General features: G+C 41.4%; 1 protein-coding gene across 1 annotated transcript; it reads right to left on the bottom strand.

The window, feature by feature from the left end:
* Window positions 1–27: 27 nt before the first annotated feature.
* On the bottom strand, window positions 28–15,488 carry tgfb3 (transforming growth factor, beta 3). The gene is made up of 7 exons (XM_006632203.3): window positions 14,590–15,488; window positions 5,934–6,097; window positions 4,357–4,486; window positions 3,990–4,097; window positions 2,410–2,581; window positions 1,704–1,857; window positions 28–1,095 (listed from the first exon to the last, which is right to left on the bottom strand). Exons 1-7 carry the CDS (start codon window positions 14,933–14,935, stop codon window positions 937–939), a joined length of 1,233 nt encoding a protein of 410 aa, XP_006632266.1. The 5' UTR covers window positions 14,936–15,488; the 3' UTR covers window positions 28–936.
* Between the last annotated feature and the right edge of the window lie 2,656 nt (window positions 15,489–18,144).

Raw genomic sequence — 18,144 nt, forward strand, 5'->3', positions numbered from 1 at the left:
CTCCCTTCAAATAAAAAAATCCATGTGTCCAAGACCGTTTTTTTTTAATACAAAAAGTGTTTTCAGGAGTAATATTATGAACACATTAACAGTTTGTGATTTAGTGAAATTTTCACTAAGTGACATACATTGTACAATGGAAAATATTCACTTCCATTTATGAACAAAATGTCCCTAAATAAGTTCTTCTATTGCTGAAAAGAGGTAAACGTAACGATGGCGATTATTCTGGTTCTGACATAGTTCTTTTCCAGCGTGTGATTTTTCCTAAGTCTCTTTGAAATCCATCAGTATCTCTCCTAGCTCAACAGTGTAGGGCACTGAGGTGCGCACAGCGCAGATTTCCAGCATGAATATCCTTATGTACTCATTTAAGTACATCAAGGTTTTAAGTTGGCATTCCCAAAAATACAGGTCGCTGCAGCTTCAGCCAAACAGTGCTTTGTTTTATTTTTATACCTTTGTGATTTTTCTCAAAATCCGACAGGCATTTTCAGAGTCTTCTGTTTCAACTGCAGCTACGTTCTCAAGTTGTTGTACCAAGCAGCTCTCCTTACAGGTCACGCAATAAGAAAGCTTTTGTCTGTCATTTTTATAAAAAGGAAATAGGTCTGAAATGCCCAGCTGTCAGGGGGGGGGAAAAAGCCAGTTCAGTATGCTGAAAAAAAAAGTTTAAAGCTGAAAAACTGTCACTTCTAGGTCCATGGGTCTGACGTTCATCCTAACACAATGACATTACATGTTTAAGGGTGAGTTTTCTAGGCACGTTTTGTCTTTAAGCAGAGTGACCAGTCATTCTTCTCCTTCTGCCAGATCCTCTGGTATGTAGCCAAGTTGGCGTTCTGTACAGAGGTATTTTTTAGGAAAAGGGTTGGGGTTGGCAGGCAACTCAGCTGGACACTCCTGCTGAATTGCACTTTGGACGTGCTGGTGGTCTCAGCTGCACTTGCAGGATTTTACAATCATGTTGGAGAGCTGCTCCACCTTGGGAGTCCGTCCGACATAATAGAGGATAGTCAGGGGCTCCAGATCCTGAGGGACGCAGCAGGGAGAAGGAGAGGCTTCGGGATTCAAAGTGCTGTACAGGCTTATTATCTGTGGGAGGACAGAGAGAGACCAGTGATGCACTGGCAGCAGCTGTTGTAAAAAGCCCATAGAAAACTGACTATGTCTAAAATTCAACTCTGGCTTCACACTGCCTTTCCTTTGTCATCAAAATGCTTGTGTGCCTCAATGTATTTGGAACTGGATGTGATATATTTAATAATTTAATTCACTCGCTGATTCCCCATATTCATTGGACCGGCTGTTGTTCATGAAGTAAAAAAGGTTCTGTCTTGTACTATTGTATTTCTGTCTGTGTAGTTCTGCGAGCAGGGTGTAGCAGAGGAAGACCCCCCCCAAAATTCCCCCAACTGCTTGGACAAAGAGGTGGGGAGACAGCTGCCACATTTATGTAGATTAACTGCCAGGAGGCAATTACCTGACCAGCCATCTCTGAGAGGTGGAAACAAACCACCACAGTGCCTGACAAACCCCACATGAGCGCAGGGCAAACATGCAAACTCCACACAGACAGGAACCCAGGGCAGGAGTCTTAGCCAGTACTCTGGAGTTGTGAAATAGCTGTGCTCACCACAGCGCCCCTCCTGTGGCCTGTAAAGGCTGATAGCTGTGCATTTGTGAAGGTGTTTGTCTCTCACCTGGGCATGTGTAGTATCCCCACTCCTGAGGTAAGGACAGGGGCCTGAGCAGAAGTTGGCGTAGTAGCCCTTGGGCTCATGGATCCACCTCCAGCCCAGGTCTTCGCGGAAGTCAATGTAGAGGGGGCGCACACAGCAGTTTTCTTCATAATTGCTACAGTTGCAAGAGAAGCAAAAATGTCGGTAAGTTCCGGGTTATTTTTTTGTCTGTGGTCACTCATTTAGGCTAGGTGTCTCTCTTCATTCGAACCCGTCATTGCACGGGTGGGCCAGTTTTCTGTTTTACTTTTGGGAATGTCCCTTAAGCATTGGCATTGCTGCAAACCTTTAAGGTGCTTTCCCAGTGGTCTTAATGCACACAGGACAGCAAGTATGCTGGAAATACCCAAACTCCGGCCTATATCACCCAGATAGCTTACTTAGTGGAGTGGTGCAGTAGTAACCCAAGGGCGTGGTATTCAATACCTTCTGGAAGCAAGAATGGGGGGACTTTAGTCTTAGGACTGCTTAGAGAAACTCTCTTATGTAAGTTACATGGGATATTAAGGTTACACCTCCATTGACACGGACCTTTTCTGTGCCTGGCTGATGTTCTGCGCTCTGGTTTGACGTTGCGTGTGTGCGTGTGTGCGTGTGTGCGTGTGTGCGTGTGTGCGTGTGTGCGTGTGTGCGTGTGTGCGTGTGTGCGTGGTGGGGTAGCTCAAACCTGAAGCAGTAGTTGGTGTCCAGGGCCCGCTTGCGGCGGGCAGACGTGGAGTAACTGTCCAGGCGGTGAGGGGGCAGCATCATGAGGATGAGATGAGGGAACAGCTGCTCCTTCTGCCTCCGGAGGCGGCCCAGATCCCAGCGGCCCTGCTCGTCAAACTCGTTCTCCACCCCTGCGGGAAGCAGGAGGGTCAGTCTCCGGTGGCGCCCTTCTCGGGACGGCTACGCTACCCAGCACGGCCACAGCGAGCTGGCAGCAGCCCCTGCTCTTCGCCGGGGCTTTTCGTTTTCCCTGCGCTGTCTGCTCCTATAATCTACACATGATGGCAGAAGCAGCGGGAATCCTGGGAGAGCCGACACACTGAATATCCACGATCCTCTTTTATTCCTTTCCAAGTGTCTTTGAGCCGCCAGCAGCACATTCCTTCTGGCTCAGACTCCAGCCATTCAAATGTCTTCCCTCCTCAAATCCCTGGGCCCACCTCTAAGTGAGATACCATTTGGAAACTCTTCTGATGTAGTGCTTAAGCATTTCAAAAAGTAAAAAAAACGATATTTTATATGCAAGCCTTTCAAACACGATTATGGACCTGCAGTTGGACCATTGGAAGAAAATTTATACCAAGCCTAATTTACTCATTTACAGTATTCATTTAATGCGGTAATGAAATTTCCATTTACTGATAGACTTTAAGATTTATTCTGAGCCATGTGCTTTGTAAGTAAAAAATGAGCTGAGCAGGTACAAAAGAAAGATCTGTTTTTTCACTCACAGCAATCTTTCATTTCACTGTTTAGTAGTCCAGGATAAATTGTTGCACAAAAGGAACAAAATAGTTTATTAAAATAAACTTAAGTCAACATTGGTTTGTAAATGAGAAGCTCAATGGTTTTGGTCTTACTTGAATATAATTTATTTTGAAATAAATACAGTGTTTTAGATTTAGACAAGCAAAATGCTTTGAATCTTAGCCCGTTATTGGTTGACGAAACAAATCCAGCAGTGGAACAGATAAGTGAAGGACTTGGCTTCACAGATTACTGGTTCAGATATGAGCTGTGTCATTAGCTGACTTTGACTTTGACCCACATTTTTCAAATAGCAACTGGCTGCCAGGCTGGGTGAGTTCATGGTTGGACTAGGGAGTCCTCATCTTGCTGCACAACTGTGAACCCTTTGACCTGCTGGGCACCTTTGAGCTTGCACTGGTGACAGGGAGGACTGCACTAAGTTTCCCCTTGTTGTCTAACCCATGATGCACAGGGGCGTGCCCAGCGATAAGGAGCACCTGGTCTGACAGCGAACATACTTCGGAATACACAAGTAACTAAATCTGCCGTTCTTCAGACATAGTGGTAAAATGGGCAGGTCCACAGCTGTCATTTCCAAAAATAATTGAGAGGAATAATAAAAAATAATTAGCAATTCCATACTGAAGGATAAAAGTGAGGACAGACACTAGAACAGGATTAAAAAATGCTAAGCAAACAACTCGGTTTCTTGAGACTGGTAGAAATATGCCATCCATGCATGAATTAATTTATTTTCTTTATTGTTTATTATCCAGAAGGTTTGCTTACCTTTGAACTTGACTTCCAGCAGCTCATTTCTGTTCTCCAGGATGTCGCCGTTGGTGTTAAAGGTGTGGCAGGGACAGTGCACGCTGATCTCCAGGCCCAGATTGGTCTCTGCGGAAACACCAGGACTCGGATTCAGGAATGGAAGAATCCTGGAAGTTTGGCTATTCGTTTCACTTTCCCTTGTTTCAGTTTTCGTCAGTGTAATTGGAATGAGGGCTGTTTGAATGAATAGTCATGGCCTATCCTTCAAAGCACTGGAAACATTGGAGAGGCATGTCACAAGGCCCATTCCAGCATGCTTTTCAAAATTCAGCGGATAGGGTAGTTTCACCTTCAACTCCTTCAATTATGAAAGTCCACAACTAACCTCTGTACATGAGCCACTCTCTGACCGTCTCCGTGACGTCAAAGGATATCCACTCGGGTAACCCCTTTGTCAAGACGTTTTTTCCCGCGATGTAGCGTTGCTTGGCTATATGTTCGTCTGGCCTCAGAATCTGTGGCGGTGACACAAATCGGTGACGTTAGCCTTCAGAATTCACTTCAGACTGTCCCGTTCATCGTGACACTCCTCAATAAAGGAAAGCAGTCCTTTGGAGAGCAGGTTTTGCTTAAAATAAACTGGCCACCAATTTTTCAGTGACTACGTTGTAGGAATGTGCTTTTAATATTAGTGCAGTACTGATGTGCCAAGAGAAACCAGCATGTCCGTGGGGCACTTTGTGAATTTCAGGGACCGCAAACTGAAGGGAAGTTACACCTGTCTGGGCTCACCTGGGACACAGGAGTTTTCATTCGTTGTGACTGAATGAGGCCAAGCATTAAACACCGCTCGGTTCAGAAATGAAATGAGTTGGAAGGTCTTGGTTTAGCTGTCAGTATTCCATATTTTGCTTTTTTGTTCTAAAAAAGGGTCTTGAACCCCAGGCTCCTTTGATGAGGGTCAGGACTACACTGGGGACAGACTCCAGAGTACTGGGGCTGACCGAGTCACTGGACAGCGTTCACATTTCAGCACATCTCCTCTGACTGAAGCGGGCATTTATATGATACACCAGGGACCCCCAGCCCATTCAAACACGTGGAGGCGAGTCCATTTGTGGGTTTGGTAGGTCACTTTTCTGGTGACCTCTCATGTCTTTTTTGAGCTCATGGTAGCAATCTACAGTCCTGACAGAATTATTTTAGTCTGGCTGTCGGTGCTGAAAATGGTATGCAGCTGAGAGCCTGTCGTCTCCAAAGCAGGAAATGATGGAACCTGATCACAGCTCCTTCTCTCATGGGGGATTATGGTGGAAAATAAGAGAAAATTTCCCCCAAAAGACAGGTGCAGACACTTCCGACTTAATATTACCAACATATTTCCTTTCACTTAATTTCACAATTAGGCCTGTATGTCTATGCATGGAAATGTTATATGTTGCATGGAAAGCAACTGATATTTTACAATTGTTTCTTTGCTTTCAATAATAAACAGAACCATACAGCTGCACTTAATTTGTATTTCTTAAAGAAGTGACATTAAAATGATATACACATAGTGCCCGGGTTATGAAACCTATTTCTGGTCTTTCTTCAAACCTCTGATGTGCTTCACTGAAGAATTTTGTGATCCATTTAAACTGCTTTTTTAAGATCCTGCGTTTCGTAAATTTATGGGAAGATTATTCGCCATGCAGAATGTGGACACACCAACAACGGGTATGTCTTTTTCTTTTTTTTACAGAGAAGCATATCAATTCAGAACCGTGCATTCATTGCCTGAAGGAAAAAAAATACATTTTGCCCCTTTAAATATTTTCAGTCTCTCTGAGCTGATTATGATCTGCTCTTTGAAAAGTTGAAAAACATCCCAAGCACAGAGTCTATGCCAAATTTCTGCCGAGTGCATTCCAGGCCATTTCTATTGTGGTAAAGAGACAAGGAAACGGTACCTTTACACACCTGGTAGAGTTCGATTCGCTGCTCGTTTTTCTTGGCGCTGGAGTTGGGGACTCGCAGGGCCCGGAACTCCGCCCTGAACAGGTGGGTAGCGTTCTTCTCCATGGCCGAGACGTTGAAACGGAACACCTTCGAGGTGACGCTCTTGAGGCAGTGCTGGAGGTCATCTGCCAGGCCACAGAGAGAGAACGAGGGCGACAGACCCTGGTTAAGGAGTGCTTTATTTTCTGGGCAGGCGTCTTCCGACCTGAGAGGTCAGGTCAAAAGAGGAATAAAGACTTTTGTAGAAGATTGGAAAGTCAACGCAGACTTCACAAAATGAGGAATTCCTTTACCCCACATTCAATCCTCCTACTCAGTCAATAAATGGGTATTGGTTAGCGGCAAGATGAAGATGTGTTGTGCAGTTATAAGGGCTCAGGGTGACTGTGGAAGGAGTAAACTCGCAGGTTCTTGTAAGCTGTTTGAGGTCCTGTAGGAGTGGTGTGTAATGACAACGTAGGGGTTAATGTCTTTTATGTAATGTTATATTTATTTTTAGTGTAATGTTAATTTGGACTGTTTCTCCATTTTGTGGAAGCCTCTGTGTGTGTAAAACACGGCTGCTGGGAAGCAAAACAAATTGCTGAGAAATCGGACAATAAAGTATTATTGTATCGTAAAAAGAAAACGCTAATGTGAGAGTAAGTTCAGAGTCTTCACGGAATGTATTTCCTCGACTTTGGAAGGGAACTCTTTTTTTTTTCAGCAAGGGAAAAAAAAGTCACAAACTTTTGCCCATCTGTAAATGCTTCGTGGATATGACTCCTAGTTAGCAACAAGTTGAAGTCATAAAATTAAAACCAAATGTCCCAAATCATGGAAGAAACCAGGCCGAGGAAATGAGTGTGTTACTCCCCTCCTCTTCCTTCTCATCAGCAGGTGCCTGAAGAGCCAGGACAGTTTTAATGATGCCCGGGGCCTGAAGCTGGGCCTCCCCGTCAGAGGAGAAACTTCACCGGTGATTGTGCATAATACATCAAGAATCTAGTTAACATTTATATTCGTTAACAAATCTGATGGCGGATATTCAGCCATGAATGCATCGGCTAGTGGAACTGCCGATATTTTCGTGATGTACAGATAGCCAAAAGAGAATGGAGAAAAAAACAAACTGATGCACTGAGTATACAGTTACTTAAACTGAGAAAGTGAGTCTCACAGAACGACCCCGGAAGAGCCCCCAGATCTCTTCCTTTCATCAAAAAACACACTTTATTCGTTTATTATTTGAACCAGGAGAGCACTCGGCAAATGTCACAGAGGACCAGAAACACACTTCCGCAAGCTCAGCTCGCCGTATTCGGGCTGTTCGTTTAGTAGGATCCCGGTTCTGCATTTATCCATGCCCACCTTTTCACGTTTTGGGGCCAGCTCGTTAAGAGAATGTTGAGGGTTCGTCTTGGAAGAAAAAAAAGCGGAAGACAAAAAAAGAGCTTTTATCCCTAGACTTTTTTTTTTTTCGTGAGAGGACCTGAGGTTAATTTAAACTCCATAAGTTCAGCTGCTCACTCCTACCTTAGACATTATCTGATTGTTCCAAGGATTCCTGCCTATTTTTAGGTGACCTTTTCTAGCTTTATCCTTGGCCAAATAACTGAAGCCTGCTCTTTCCAGAGGTCTCAGACAGGCTGATAGGCCCTCTGTCTGTATGTGGAAGGTGGAAAGCCCCACATTTAGAGATTTGAAATTCTAATCAAGTCTTTAGTTTCCTTTTGGATGACCTCATTTTTCCTATTACGGTGGTTTTAGGTGGATTTCACATTATAGTTATTTTTGCCAGGGATCTGAAGGTAATTTGTTCCATGGCTGCGAGTGCTAGGGATTGTTGGGATAATTGGAGTAAAATATAGCGGCTAATTTACTATCTTCTGTTATCAGATCTTTGTTATTGTGAGGCAATCCAGAAAGTTGAGATCAGCAGTTATCTTAACCTGGACACTCCAAAAAAAAAAAGCAGAACACGAAATTTTATTTATGCTGATTTCATTAGTCATACGAGACCCACAATTTGCTTCTTAAAAATGTCCCTGTTTTCCGATGCGTCACGATTTTGTCGTTGAAATAGTTCTCTTCCGCGAGTCTTATTGTTCAGAAAAAAAGATAGTTGTAAAAGAGTGGGTCTTGTGTGACGATTTGTATTTGTAAATTCCTTAATTATGTTTCTGTTTTGCAGGCACAGCTTAACCTGTCCATTGCCTCCACCGTGTAACAGAATAAATGTTTATAAGGGTAGTTTTAGAACTGCCTGATAAAGAGAAGTACAGTATCTTAGGCATGAGACACAATTACTTTGAAAAATGTGCGATTTTTTGATATTGTTAAAATCTGAAATATACCTGCTCATAAATGAACAGATGGGTGTAATCTGGAGCAGGTGGTCCCCAATCGTGGTCCTGAGGAGCCCCACATCTGCTGTTTTGTGTTCCACCTGAGAGCTCAATTTAATAATTGAACCCTTCATGGTCAAAAAAATAGGTTTAATTTGAAGTCTTTTATTGTTTTCAGTACTTAAACATGTAACAGATTGCCTTTTGACTATTGTGTTTCTTCAGTAACTTAAGATCTCCAACCTTTGAGCATAAAACAAAAACCTGGAAGGGTTCCAACCAAGCAACCTGTTGGTTCCATTAAGATTTCATTGGAGTTAGGAGCTCAGCTGCAATGAAGACCAGCAGGTGTGGACGACCAGGACTGGGAACCCCTGTTCCAGAGCTCTAAAGAGTTTCCTAAACAAAAACACATTTCACATGGATTCTCCTGCAGTCCCGAACTGTAGCACTATAACGCCACCATAATATTCCTAGAATTAAAATGACCTTTTTTCCACATTGCCACATTGTTCAACAGGCTGAGTTGCGGAGTGAAACAAGACACTGGGGCAGCAGCACTGGCACTGATCGCTCCCTTAGCAGGTTATCCAGGCTGCAGGCCAAAAGATTGAAGCAATGGCATGATGTGTGCATTTCAAGAATAAGTGTAATCTCGGTTTCGAGAGACTGAAAATAGTTAGTATTCTTTGTAGTTCCCCTAAAATGATCAACACTACCTGAAGTTTGGAACTGACAGTACGCTATTCTGCCCAGCATTCTTTACTGTTGACTATCTTCTACACTGATACTCTTTACTTTTCCTTACTCTTTTTTATGTCCCGTGTTTGACTGTGATGCACAGTGCAGCAGTCTCAAAACAGCTTTAGAAAGAATAGATTATGTGTGGGCTGCTGTATGGACTTGTCCACTGAAGTGGACATGAAGTTGGCCACTTTTAAACTCAAAAGTACCGGAGCCATGGATGATCTCAATCCTCAAAGCCGAAGGAAAAAAAATTCTTTGGGGATTTTCCCAGTCGTTCTACAAGCCTCTCTGAGCACAGAGAGTGCTGAGCTCCAACACTAGTGGAGCTCAGCATTCAGAAGTGACTGCCTGGCAGTGCTGGATCTGTTCTTCAGAGCTTGAGGCTTTTCACAGTACATGACGTTACACCAGTGCTCCAAGAACAAAGACTACTTGGCTGTATAAGTTACTGCAGAGGTAAATTTTAACATCATCTGTTCCTTAAGAATTAAATTGGAAGGGACGTTTTCAAAGTTCTTTTCAATTACTTTATCAGTCTTGCACGTAAGTCATCTGACATCTCTCTGGGTACTTGTTATCCAAAGAAAACACAGCTCATGTTCCGTTTTGTTTTTATGACTCAGTAATGACAAAGAAAAGTGAAAATTACAGTTCACTAACACATTTCTTATTCTCTCTACTACATACACAACTGTCAGCTGTAACCCCCATATCTTATGACAAAGAACTGTGAAACAATCAACAAAATTTACTTTACTTATGCTTTCTATCTAGACTCAAGCAGTTGTTCTTTTCTTAGAGTGCTACTTCCATCTCTAAATGAGGGGGAAATATCAGCTCAAAGGAGAAGGCCCAGTGAGATACTAGTCTCCTCATAGCTCAATGACTTCCCCTTACATCTCTGAATCTCACATATAAATCACTGTCTAAAGAGCTCAGTGCATGAGATAATGTGATGAAGTTATCTGTTGAAGTAAGACAGCTTTTTTCCACTTGATTGAAGGAGAAAAAAAGCTGCTGGAGAAGGCAGGAGAGCTCCGTCTCTGGCTCTGGATGACATCACCTTTATACTGTTTCATATATCAGAAGAGTGACTGTCTTCTGATCTAATCCACACTAACCCCCTGCTGAATCCATGATTGCTGTATGCTAGATGCATTAAATGATTCTATAGATCAGCAAAAAAAAAGTAATTACTATATACTATAGACTGTTGTCTTCTAACTTTACACCTGTCCTAACATTAAGAACTAGAATACCAGAAAGACCAAGAAAGGCCTACGTTCTGCTCTTTTTGCTCAGAGAAGTGGGTTACGCAGTCTTTTTACACTTTGTCTGACTGGATCACCACCATCAGTAGTTGACAGTATCTGAATGCCACATATCTATGGGAGGACATGTTCACTCTAATGTCATTCAGGCCTGAAATGCTGGAAAACGAAACTTCAGAAGGAGGGAGTCCTCTTTCGGGTTGACATCTTTCTTTTTGACTTTTTCTCCTACTCTATGATGTACGTAACTCTGAATGCAATCTGATTGGTGGGATTCCTGAAAGCTATAGGCAGTAACGACTGTCAGTCAAGCACTTCTATCCTCTGTCTGCTAAGAGGTTCCATTGTTGACTGAGGTTGCTCAATTGGTTGGTTTGGATCAATTTCATTCTGAAATATTAGGCTGAGTCACCAGCCTACAATCACAAGGCACCACCTGCTATGCTATCTTGGGCGTTTATCTAGGTATGTTATTGCATTTAAGTTTCCTTCAACCATGCAAAGGATTTCAGTCCTTAAAGAAGTAGAGCAGAGTCACATCATGATGGAACTGGAGCCTTGCTTGGCTTTTTATCATGATTCTCCTTTCTGCTTCTTTAAGAGGTCTAATCCTAAATTATAAAGCCATCAACAGAATTTGACCAAAAAACTATTTGTGTGCATTTTGATATACTATATGCAATCACATCCAACTACATTATATCCTGTGTGCTTTCTTGAAAAGAGGTTTGTGTTTTTGTCCTCAGCCATTGATGAGTTGTTTGTTCAGATATTATTATTCTGTTCTTTTATCACCTCAGGTTCCAGAGTTTGTCAGATAGTCTGAAGGTCCTCATCTGTTAGTCTAGGTTGACCTCTTCAAGATCTCTGTTAACACAACCTTTCTTCTCTTGTACTTCTCAATAACAGATCTTGCTGTGTTTTTGTGCCTTTATCCCTTGATTTGTGCCTTTTTGTTAGGTAAATATTAATTAACACTTCAACTTGTTTTTCAGTCACAACTTTCCAGGAGATTGGACTGTCTTATTACACGTCCTGTAAGGTAGCAGTTAGCAGTGTGGATAGCCATTTCCCCCTTTATAGTAATCATCAGCATGACATAAATAACTCTGACCAATGAAATGGATTAAATGATAAATTGTAGAATAAACACATTTTAGACATTGATTCTTAGTCTTGTGATTGGATGAAGAACTAGTTCATATTCATACTTATGCAATTGCTCTTCTGTAATCCCACCCTACACTGGAAGGGTGATCATAGTAAAATGGGAGAGAGACAACAATATGTAATTTTTGAGAGTTCATTGGGCAGTGTGCTGCACCTTCATATTTATAATGTATTATATTTAGAAATGAGCCAGCAGTGGAACCATTTCTAAAGTGTTTACAGTCCAGCATGATGTCGGAAGGTGAAGCAGTTCTTGTTGAAAAGGTTAGGTTGTCAAATTAGAGAAATATTTTCAAGAAAAAGTCAAAACATTGGAGCAATATGTCATTAAAAAAAAAAGACAGTAAGTAGTTCTGGGAGGACAGCCATTCTTACCCTGACCTTCCTGTTGGGGCTAGTAATAGAGGAGGCTTTCTCTCTTTATATGTGCTAGTCAAATAAGAGTTTGGCACAAGAGCAAAGAATCAGAGAAGTACAGCATTGAGCCCGCCATTCAGACTTCTGCTAGGTGCAGTGCTAGAATGTGGAAAAACAAACAGAAACCTGTCAGAGGATGAGTCCTCAAAGCAAGCAAGGGGAAAGGCTGAGCCTTAGTCAGCTGGAGGTCTTCCACAGTTGCAAAACAGCCCCACTAAAAAAAAATCATCAGTGTAAATCTGAAAATATTCCAGCTTGCTCTCTGCTTCCAAGAGAAATGTATGCAAAACTCATTAGTCCATCTCAATGGAATGAAAATATGCATTACAGTATTAACACAGTGTCAGACGTAATGCTTTTTACTAATGAAACAAGCAGTGCTGGATATGAAATTACATAATGTGGATTCAAGAAACGAAAAAGATGAAGTTTCGACAACAGTGATGGCTACCGGAGAACAAAATTCACCTTTGTTCATTTAAAGTGTGCAGTTATGTAATGAGGTTTTCAGATATCAGAACAGACAATAGATTTAGGAATTGTTAATGAAAGTCTTCAGACCACAGGGACTGGAATCTCAAAGCACATTTCCTGTTACCTTTAGAACATTTTCCATCTTTTGGGGGTCTCTCCTGAATATGAGCATGAAGGCACTGATCTGAGCTGCACATTCCATGTCCCCTCTTCTCCCTGCTCAGATATAGTCTCACAACTCTCCTCAGTAGTGAAGCCCACGATTTTGATTTTTTTTTCAGAAGTTGAAACGGAGATAGCGTGAAAAAAAAGGAATTTTGTGCCAGTGCCAAATGAGCACTGCTTCATTTCTGCTTTCAATCAAACACCTGTTGATTTCAAAGGCTAGTATGATGCAATGACGCTGATGCAATGACTCTGACTTCAGCACTGTCTGCTTTCAATTGTTCAACACAAGTTGTTCTTGTCTTTTTTCAGAAAATATTACTCAAATTTTGCACCTCAGCAGAAAGCTTTGATAATCATCACTGGGGAGCAGGTTATTCACATTGTGAGCTGCTGTTGCTGCAGTACCACCAATGGTGCTGTGGCAGTGTTCACTATTGTAGTGCCGAAGATTTAATCTAATAAGAAGTGGAAAAGTACTATGTCCCCTTGCTATTTTGTAAGTAAACACAATTAACCTTTAAAAGTGGTACTACATATTTCTTAGAATAAATGTACAGGCTGAACCTGCAAACATACAAAAATATCCTTTCATTATATACTGTGTATATTTAACTACTTACATTCGTCAAAAACAAAAGACTCGTGTTTGTAATTATTAAGATGACTCCAAATCCAAGAAACATTCCAATGAAATGTGTCAGCTTGTCTGCTTTTGGCGGTAGCAGTAGTCTTGTATCCTGAGTTCACTGAGAATCCTACTTTCAGTGTAATTAATCTCCTGTTTGCTTTTTCTATCAAAGCTCTCTTCAATGGCATGTGAGACACTGCCACGCTCAACTCTGTGCACAAGCTCTCCAGTTTTGAACTTGCAGCCAATACTCTTGTCACAAGGACTGAGGAAACGTTTTTTTTTTCAGCCAAGCTAAAAGGAGGTCCTCACATTAGCCTAATTTGTTAACATTTCCTCTCTCTTTTTACAGCATCCCTGAGATGTATGCATGCCCCTAATTCTTGATGTGCCAACAGTGAAATATGAGGCTGAAGAGTTGATGAGTTAATGGAAACCTGAGAGTGTATGCAGCCACAAACATGTCTGCTACACTACACCTCAGTTCAGCTCAGGTGAGGATTAAGAGGGAAATATTATACCCAGTAACACAAGGCCTTGTCGTCTGTCTTCATTCATGATCCTATTGAGATAAACATGGATTTTCTTGACACTTCAGAAAGATAACCTTCACAACCTGCCTTATAAGCCTTTAAGAAATCTCTGTTCATTAGAAAAAGCCTACAATGTGGCTTAGGTAGATATGAAAGAATATTGGTTAAAGGCAACACAGTCAAACCAGCAGACCCAGTTGATAGCACAGTAGGTCAAAAGGTCAAGAGAACTAGTGAGGGATTAGTGTGAAATATCAAGGAAGATTATTTGTCTATACTGTAGAAAGCCTTATCAACAAAAACTGCCATATCAACTATACAATATGTGTGACAGCGAGCAATATTAATATAATGTATAATGCACTGTGTTTTTGTAGTTAAGTAACTTTCCACATATCATCAAAAGAAAAAAAAAGGTTTTAGTTTGCCAACGAAATATACAGTACTTAGTGGAACGACCACAGAGGAATAGTTGCTGAAAGCTTTAGCATTGTCTTAATAAAATTTGCAGAGGTTTCGTGCTTTCATCTGGAACAGCATTCTATTCTGATTGGAATAACAGAAGCACCGGCGATGAGTGTTTAGGAGGGAACGGAACAGAGCCGCTCTGCTATTGCAATAAGGTACTTGACCCACTCAAATTTTATTTGCAGGGCATCCTCATTCACTAATTTCCACGGGCCAGCAAACAAAAGCAGCACAATATTAACTCTGTGCGCCCGCCAAGAAGCGTTGCTTGTCTGACACAGGAAAGTGCGGTATTTATCCGTCAGCCACTAGCAAAGTGGAAAAGGTCACTTAAAAACATAGTTATACGAAGATAACAACTTCCTAAAGTGTACGCAGTTGCTGATAAGCTTAAAATACAAACGGAGCGCTTACTGTTTTCCGGCGTCCCCTGAATCATGTTGAATTTGTATATTTCTTTGGCGTAGTACTCTGTCTCCGTATTGTCTTGAGCGCAGCTCTGATGCCTGTCTCTGCCCACCTCTTCCAGCAACTCCTTCGTGCTGTTGTACAGCGCCAGCACTTGGAAAGGGACCTGAGTCGGACCTACATCCTTGGGCACGCTCGTCAGTCTTAGCTTACTGAGGATCTGTCCCCGAATCGCCTCGACCCTCTTCTTCTTGATGTTGTGGATATCCACAGTGGTGCAAGTGGACAGTGTCAAAGTCATGGTCACAAAGTTCAAAAGCAGGAAAAACAGAAGTGCTTTACCCAGATACATCTTGGTTGCCTTTTCTTTTTTTTCCCCCCCAAATAGCGGTTATTCAGTCAAAGGACCCAATTCCTCCCGAAAATGACTCCTAACAGGTACATACGTTTCACTGAGGGGTAAAAAAAAAGAGAGATCTGGAATCTTCCTTTAAACTTTTGACACTTTTGTTTACAGATTTGTTTCTCTTGAGTTTATCTCTTTCTTCTCATTCAGTTGTTCATTGAGTCATTTGCCCCCATTGTGTGAAACGACGATTTACAAAGAAGTGGCCGTTCAGCGGAATCCGATTCTGTATTCCAAAAACACCGACTATCATAATTCAGCATTAATCTTACTGTTGGTCATACTTTATCAAACGTCCCCTTTCGTCTTCCTTCATTACTTTTATTAAAAGCACTGGCATCCTATTCGCTCGTCTCCTTGCGGAATCTATTTTTAACAAGTGTTAGATCCAGTTTCCCTGATAAGTTTATTTTTTCATCTCTGGCTGGTACGGACTTCTTATTTCTCCTTTGCCATTCGAACCCCTCTCTCCCTCTGCGTTTGCGACGAGTCTCGGACTCTGAACGGGCTTTTAGGCTCAGAGGATATTTTATATCGAGTTTTTTTCATGACGTTTTGCGGAGGAGGGACCGCAGGTTAAACGCATCTCTCGTGCGCTCCCTCGCTGTCTTTACTGCTTTATCCTGCTCTTTATTATTTTATTTTTTTGTCATTTCTGTTGTGAAATAATGGGGATGTGTAGATGTGGTATGTTTCTAAAATTTCGGCTCCTTTTTTTTTGTCAGGTTAAGGAAATGTCTGTTAATTGGCAGTTAGGGCAGATCCTTCTCTTCAGTCTTACTGACGCGAGATTCAAGATTTTGGGATGAAAGTAGGCTTGAACTAGGTGAAACTGCCGGGGGGAGGTGTTGAATGGCGATTTTCTGACTCTTTGATATCTCTAGAATCGACTTCTATGTGACACCATCTTTTAATGTTTCCAGAGTCAATAGTCAAATATTGTTTGGGTATTAAAGTTGACTTTATAACCCAGTAACACCTATCCCAGATTGTACAAATCATTAAGCGATCGAACCTCTCTGCTATATGCAATCCAGCAAAATCCAAACTTTGGATAGAGTGTAAATGCCTTATAATAAATCTAACTTGTAACCTTTTTAAGGACGTCATTAGCAATACGTTCCATTAACACTCCTTACGTTTTGCAGAAATGAAAGCGCTCCCTCTGGTGGCGACTAGCAACCCTCCCACTCTTATTTTTCTCATTGACATAAACCAGAACTGTGAGCGCCGACGAGTTTCCTGTTTTCTTTAGTTCTTGCCAGTTACCATTTTTTTGTTTAAATAATAATGTCGTTAGAACTGACTTAGTATTTTTTCTACAAAGTATCTTAATACCCGTGAGATATTTTTTAGCATAGTTCCTTTTTGTTTCAATCTGTTTTTTAATTCTAGAAAACGGTTGAAAAAAAGAAAAAGCAAAGTAGTCTCACTTAAAGCAATATTGTTAATAGCTCTATGGGCGGCAAAGCGGCGCTGTGCTGTCTCACAGGGCTCGTTCCCGGTGTTCAGGTCCGGACCTGGGGTGCTGTCTGCATGGAGTTTGTATGTTCTCTCCATGTTCATGTGGGGTTTCCTCCCACAGTCCAAGAACACTCCTGGGTTCTGGGAAAACTGGCTTTGGTTTGTGTCTGTCTGCCCTGTGATAGACTGGCGTCTCAACAGGGAGTACCCTGCCTTGCTCCCATTGCTTGCTGGGATAGGTTCTGTCTCCCTCTTGACCATGATTTGGAAGAAGCAGTTGGTAATGGATGGATGGACGTAGTTCGTAAACTTCATCATCTAGGGCTTTGTTCTGTTTTGCTTAATGAAATACTAAACAGGTACTGTACATTAAGAAGTGAATTTGATATTTTTCCTCATGCTTATGTAGTTTATTAATGTAAGATTAAGAACCTAGGTGTCTCTAAATTGTTTTTATTGTCATCTGTTATATATTACATTCTCATTAACTTACTGAACTTTACTTGCCAAAATATAGTTTAGATAAAAATCAAACTATGAAGAGAAGCAAGTCACTCACAACAGTAAAAAAATGATATTTCAAGATGGTAAAATTGTATTAACTCCCACACGGTCCAATGGCCTGCTCTCGTTTGTAACCCTTCTAATGATTGTAAAAATAAAAGATGAGGACGAGCTACTGACTTCAAGGTAAAATGTATGAACATAAGAATAGAAAGTCTGTTAGTGTCTCCTCTGATCCCTTGCATGTTCTGTATGAAGAATATCAACTAATGCCTTCAAAGAGACAATTTAGAGTCCCTTAATACAGACTTAAGAAAATTAGGAATTCACTTATCCCACATTGAATCAGGCTATTCAATCAATAAAGGAGTATTGGTTTATGGGCAAGAGCAATTAGTAGGTATATGCAAAATGAAGGGGTGTCTTGCAGTTATACAGGCTCAGGAGGGTTGTGGAGGGAGTAAATATACAGGTTCTGGTAAGCTGTGTGAGTTCCTATAGCAAGGATGTATAATGACAATGTTAATGTCTTTTATGTAATGTAATATTTATTTTTAATGTACTGTATAATGGTATTAGTACCATTTATACATTTTCACGTGTCTCTCTGTGTGTAATACATAGCTGCAAAACAATTTGCTGAGAAATCTGACAATAAAGTACGAATGTATCGTATCATATCTTAAAAGTCACAAATGAGAGGAGGCCATACAGTCCATCTGAATGGTAGTATCTTATCTAATTGGTCTAAGTCAATCGGTCCAGATATCTCATCCAGCTGTTTCTTGAAAGAAACCAGGAAATCTTCTTGTTTGGTAGATTATTCCAGACTCCCACAACCCTTTGGGTGAAGAAAGGCTGGTGGCTGTGCAACACCATTTGCTACTTTCATAGTGTGGAAGTTACAGTGGGTTTTGCCCTGAGATTCCAGCAGACTCCATTTTTAAATGATTATTTTTAAAATGGTGCCGAGCAGCAGAAAGAGGCACAGTGGGTGGTGTTGAGACTGGATGATTAGAGATATCCACACATGGGTTCCTGAAGTATGAAAGTGGAGGGTTAATTCAATTACTGTCTGCCTTTAAATCAATATTGTGTTCATTGCACTGTACTGTAATCTGATGCTATTGCTTTTATCATAGGCCACTCAGATCTGTTCTTCATTTGATGGGAGACTTAGATCTTTT

The sequence above is a fragment of the Lepisosteus oculatus genome, chromosome 8 (genome assembly GCF_040954835.1).
Source record: "Lepisosteus oculatus isolate fLepOcu1 chromosome 8, fLepOcu1.hap2, whole genome shotgun sequence".
Classification (NCBI taxonomy): Eukaryota; Metazoa; Chordata; class Actinopteri; order Semionotiformes; family Lepisosteidae; genus Lepisosteus; species Lepisosteus oculatus.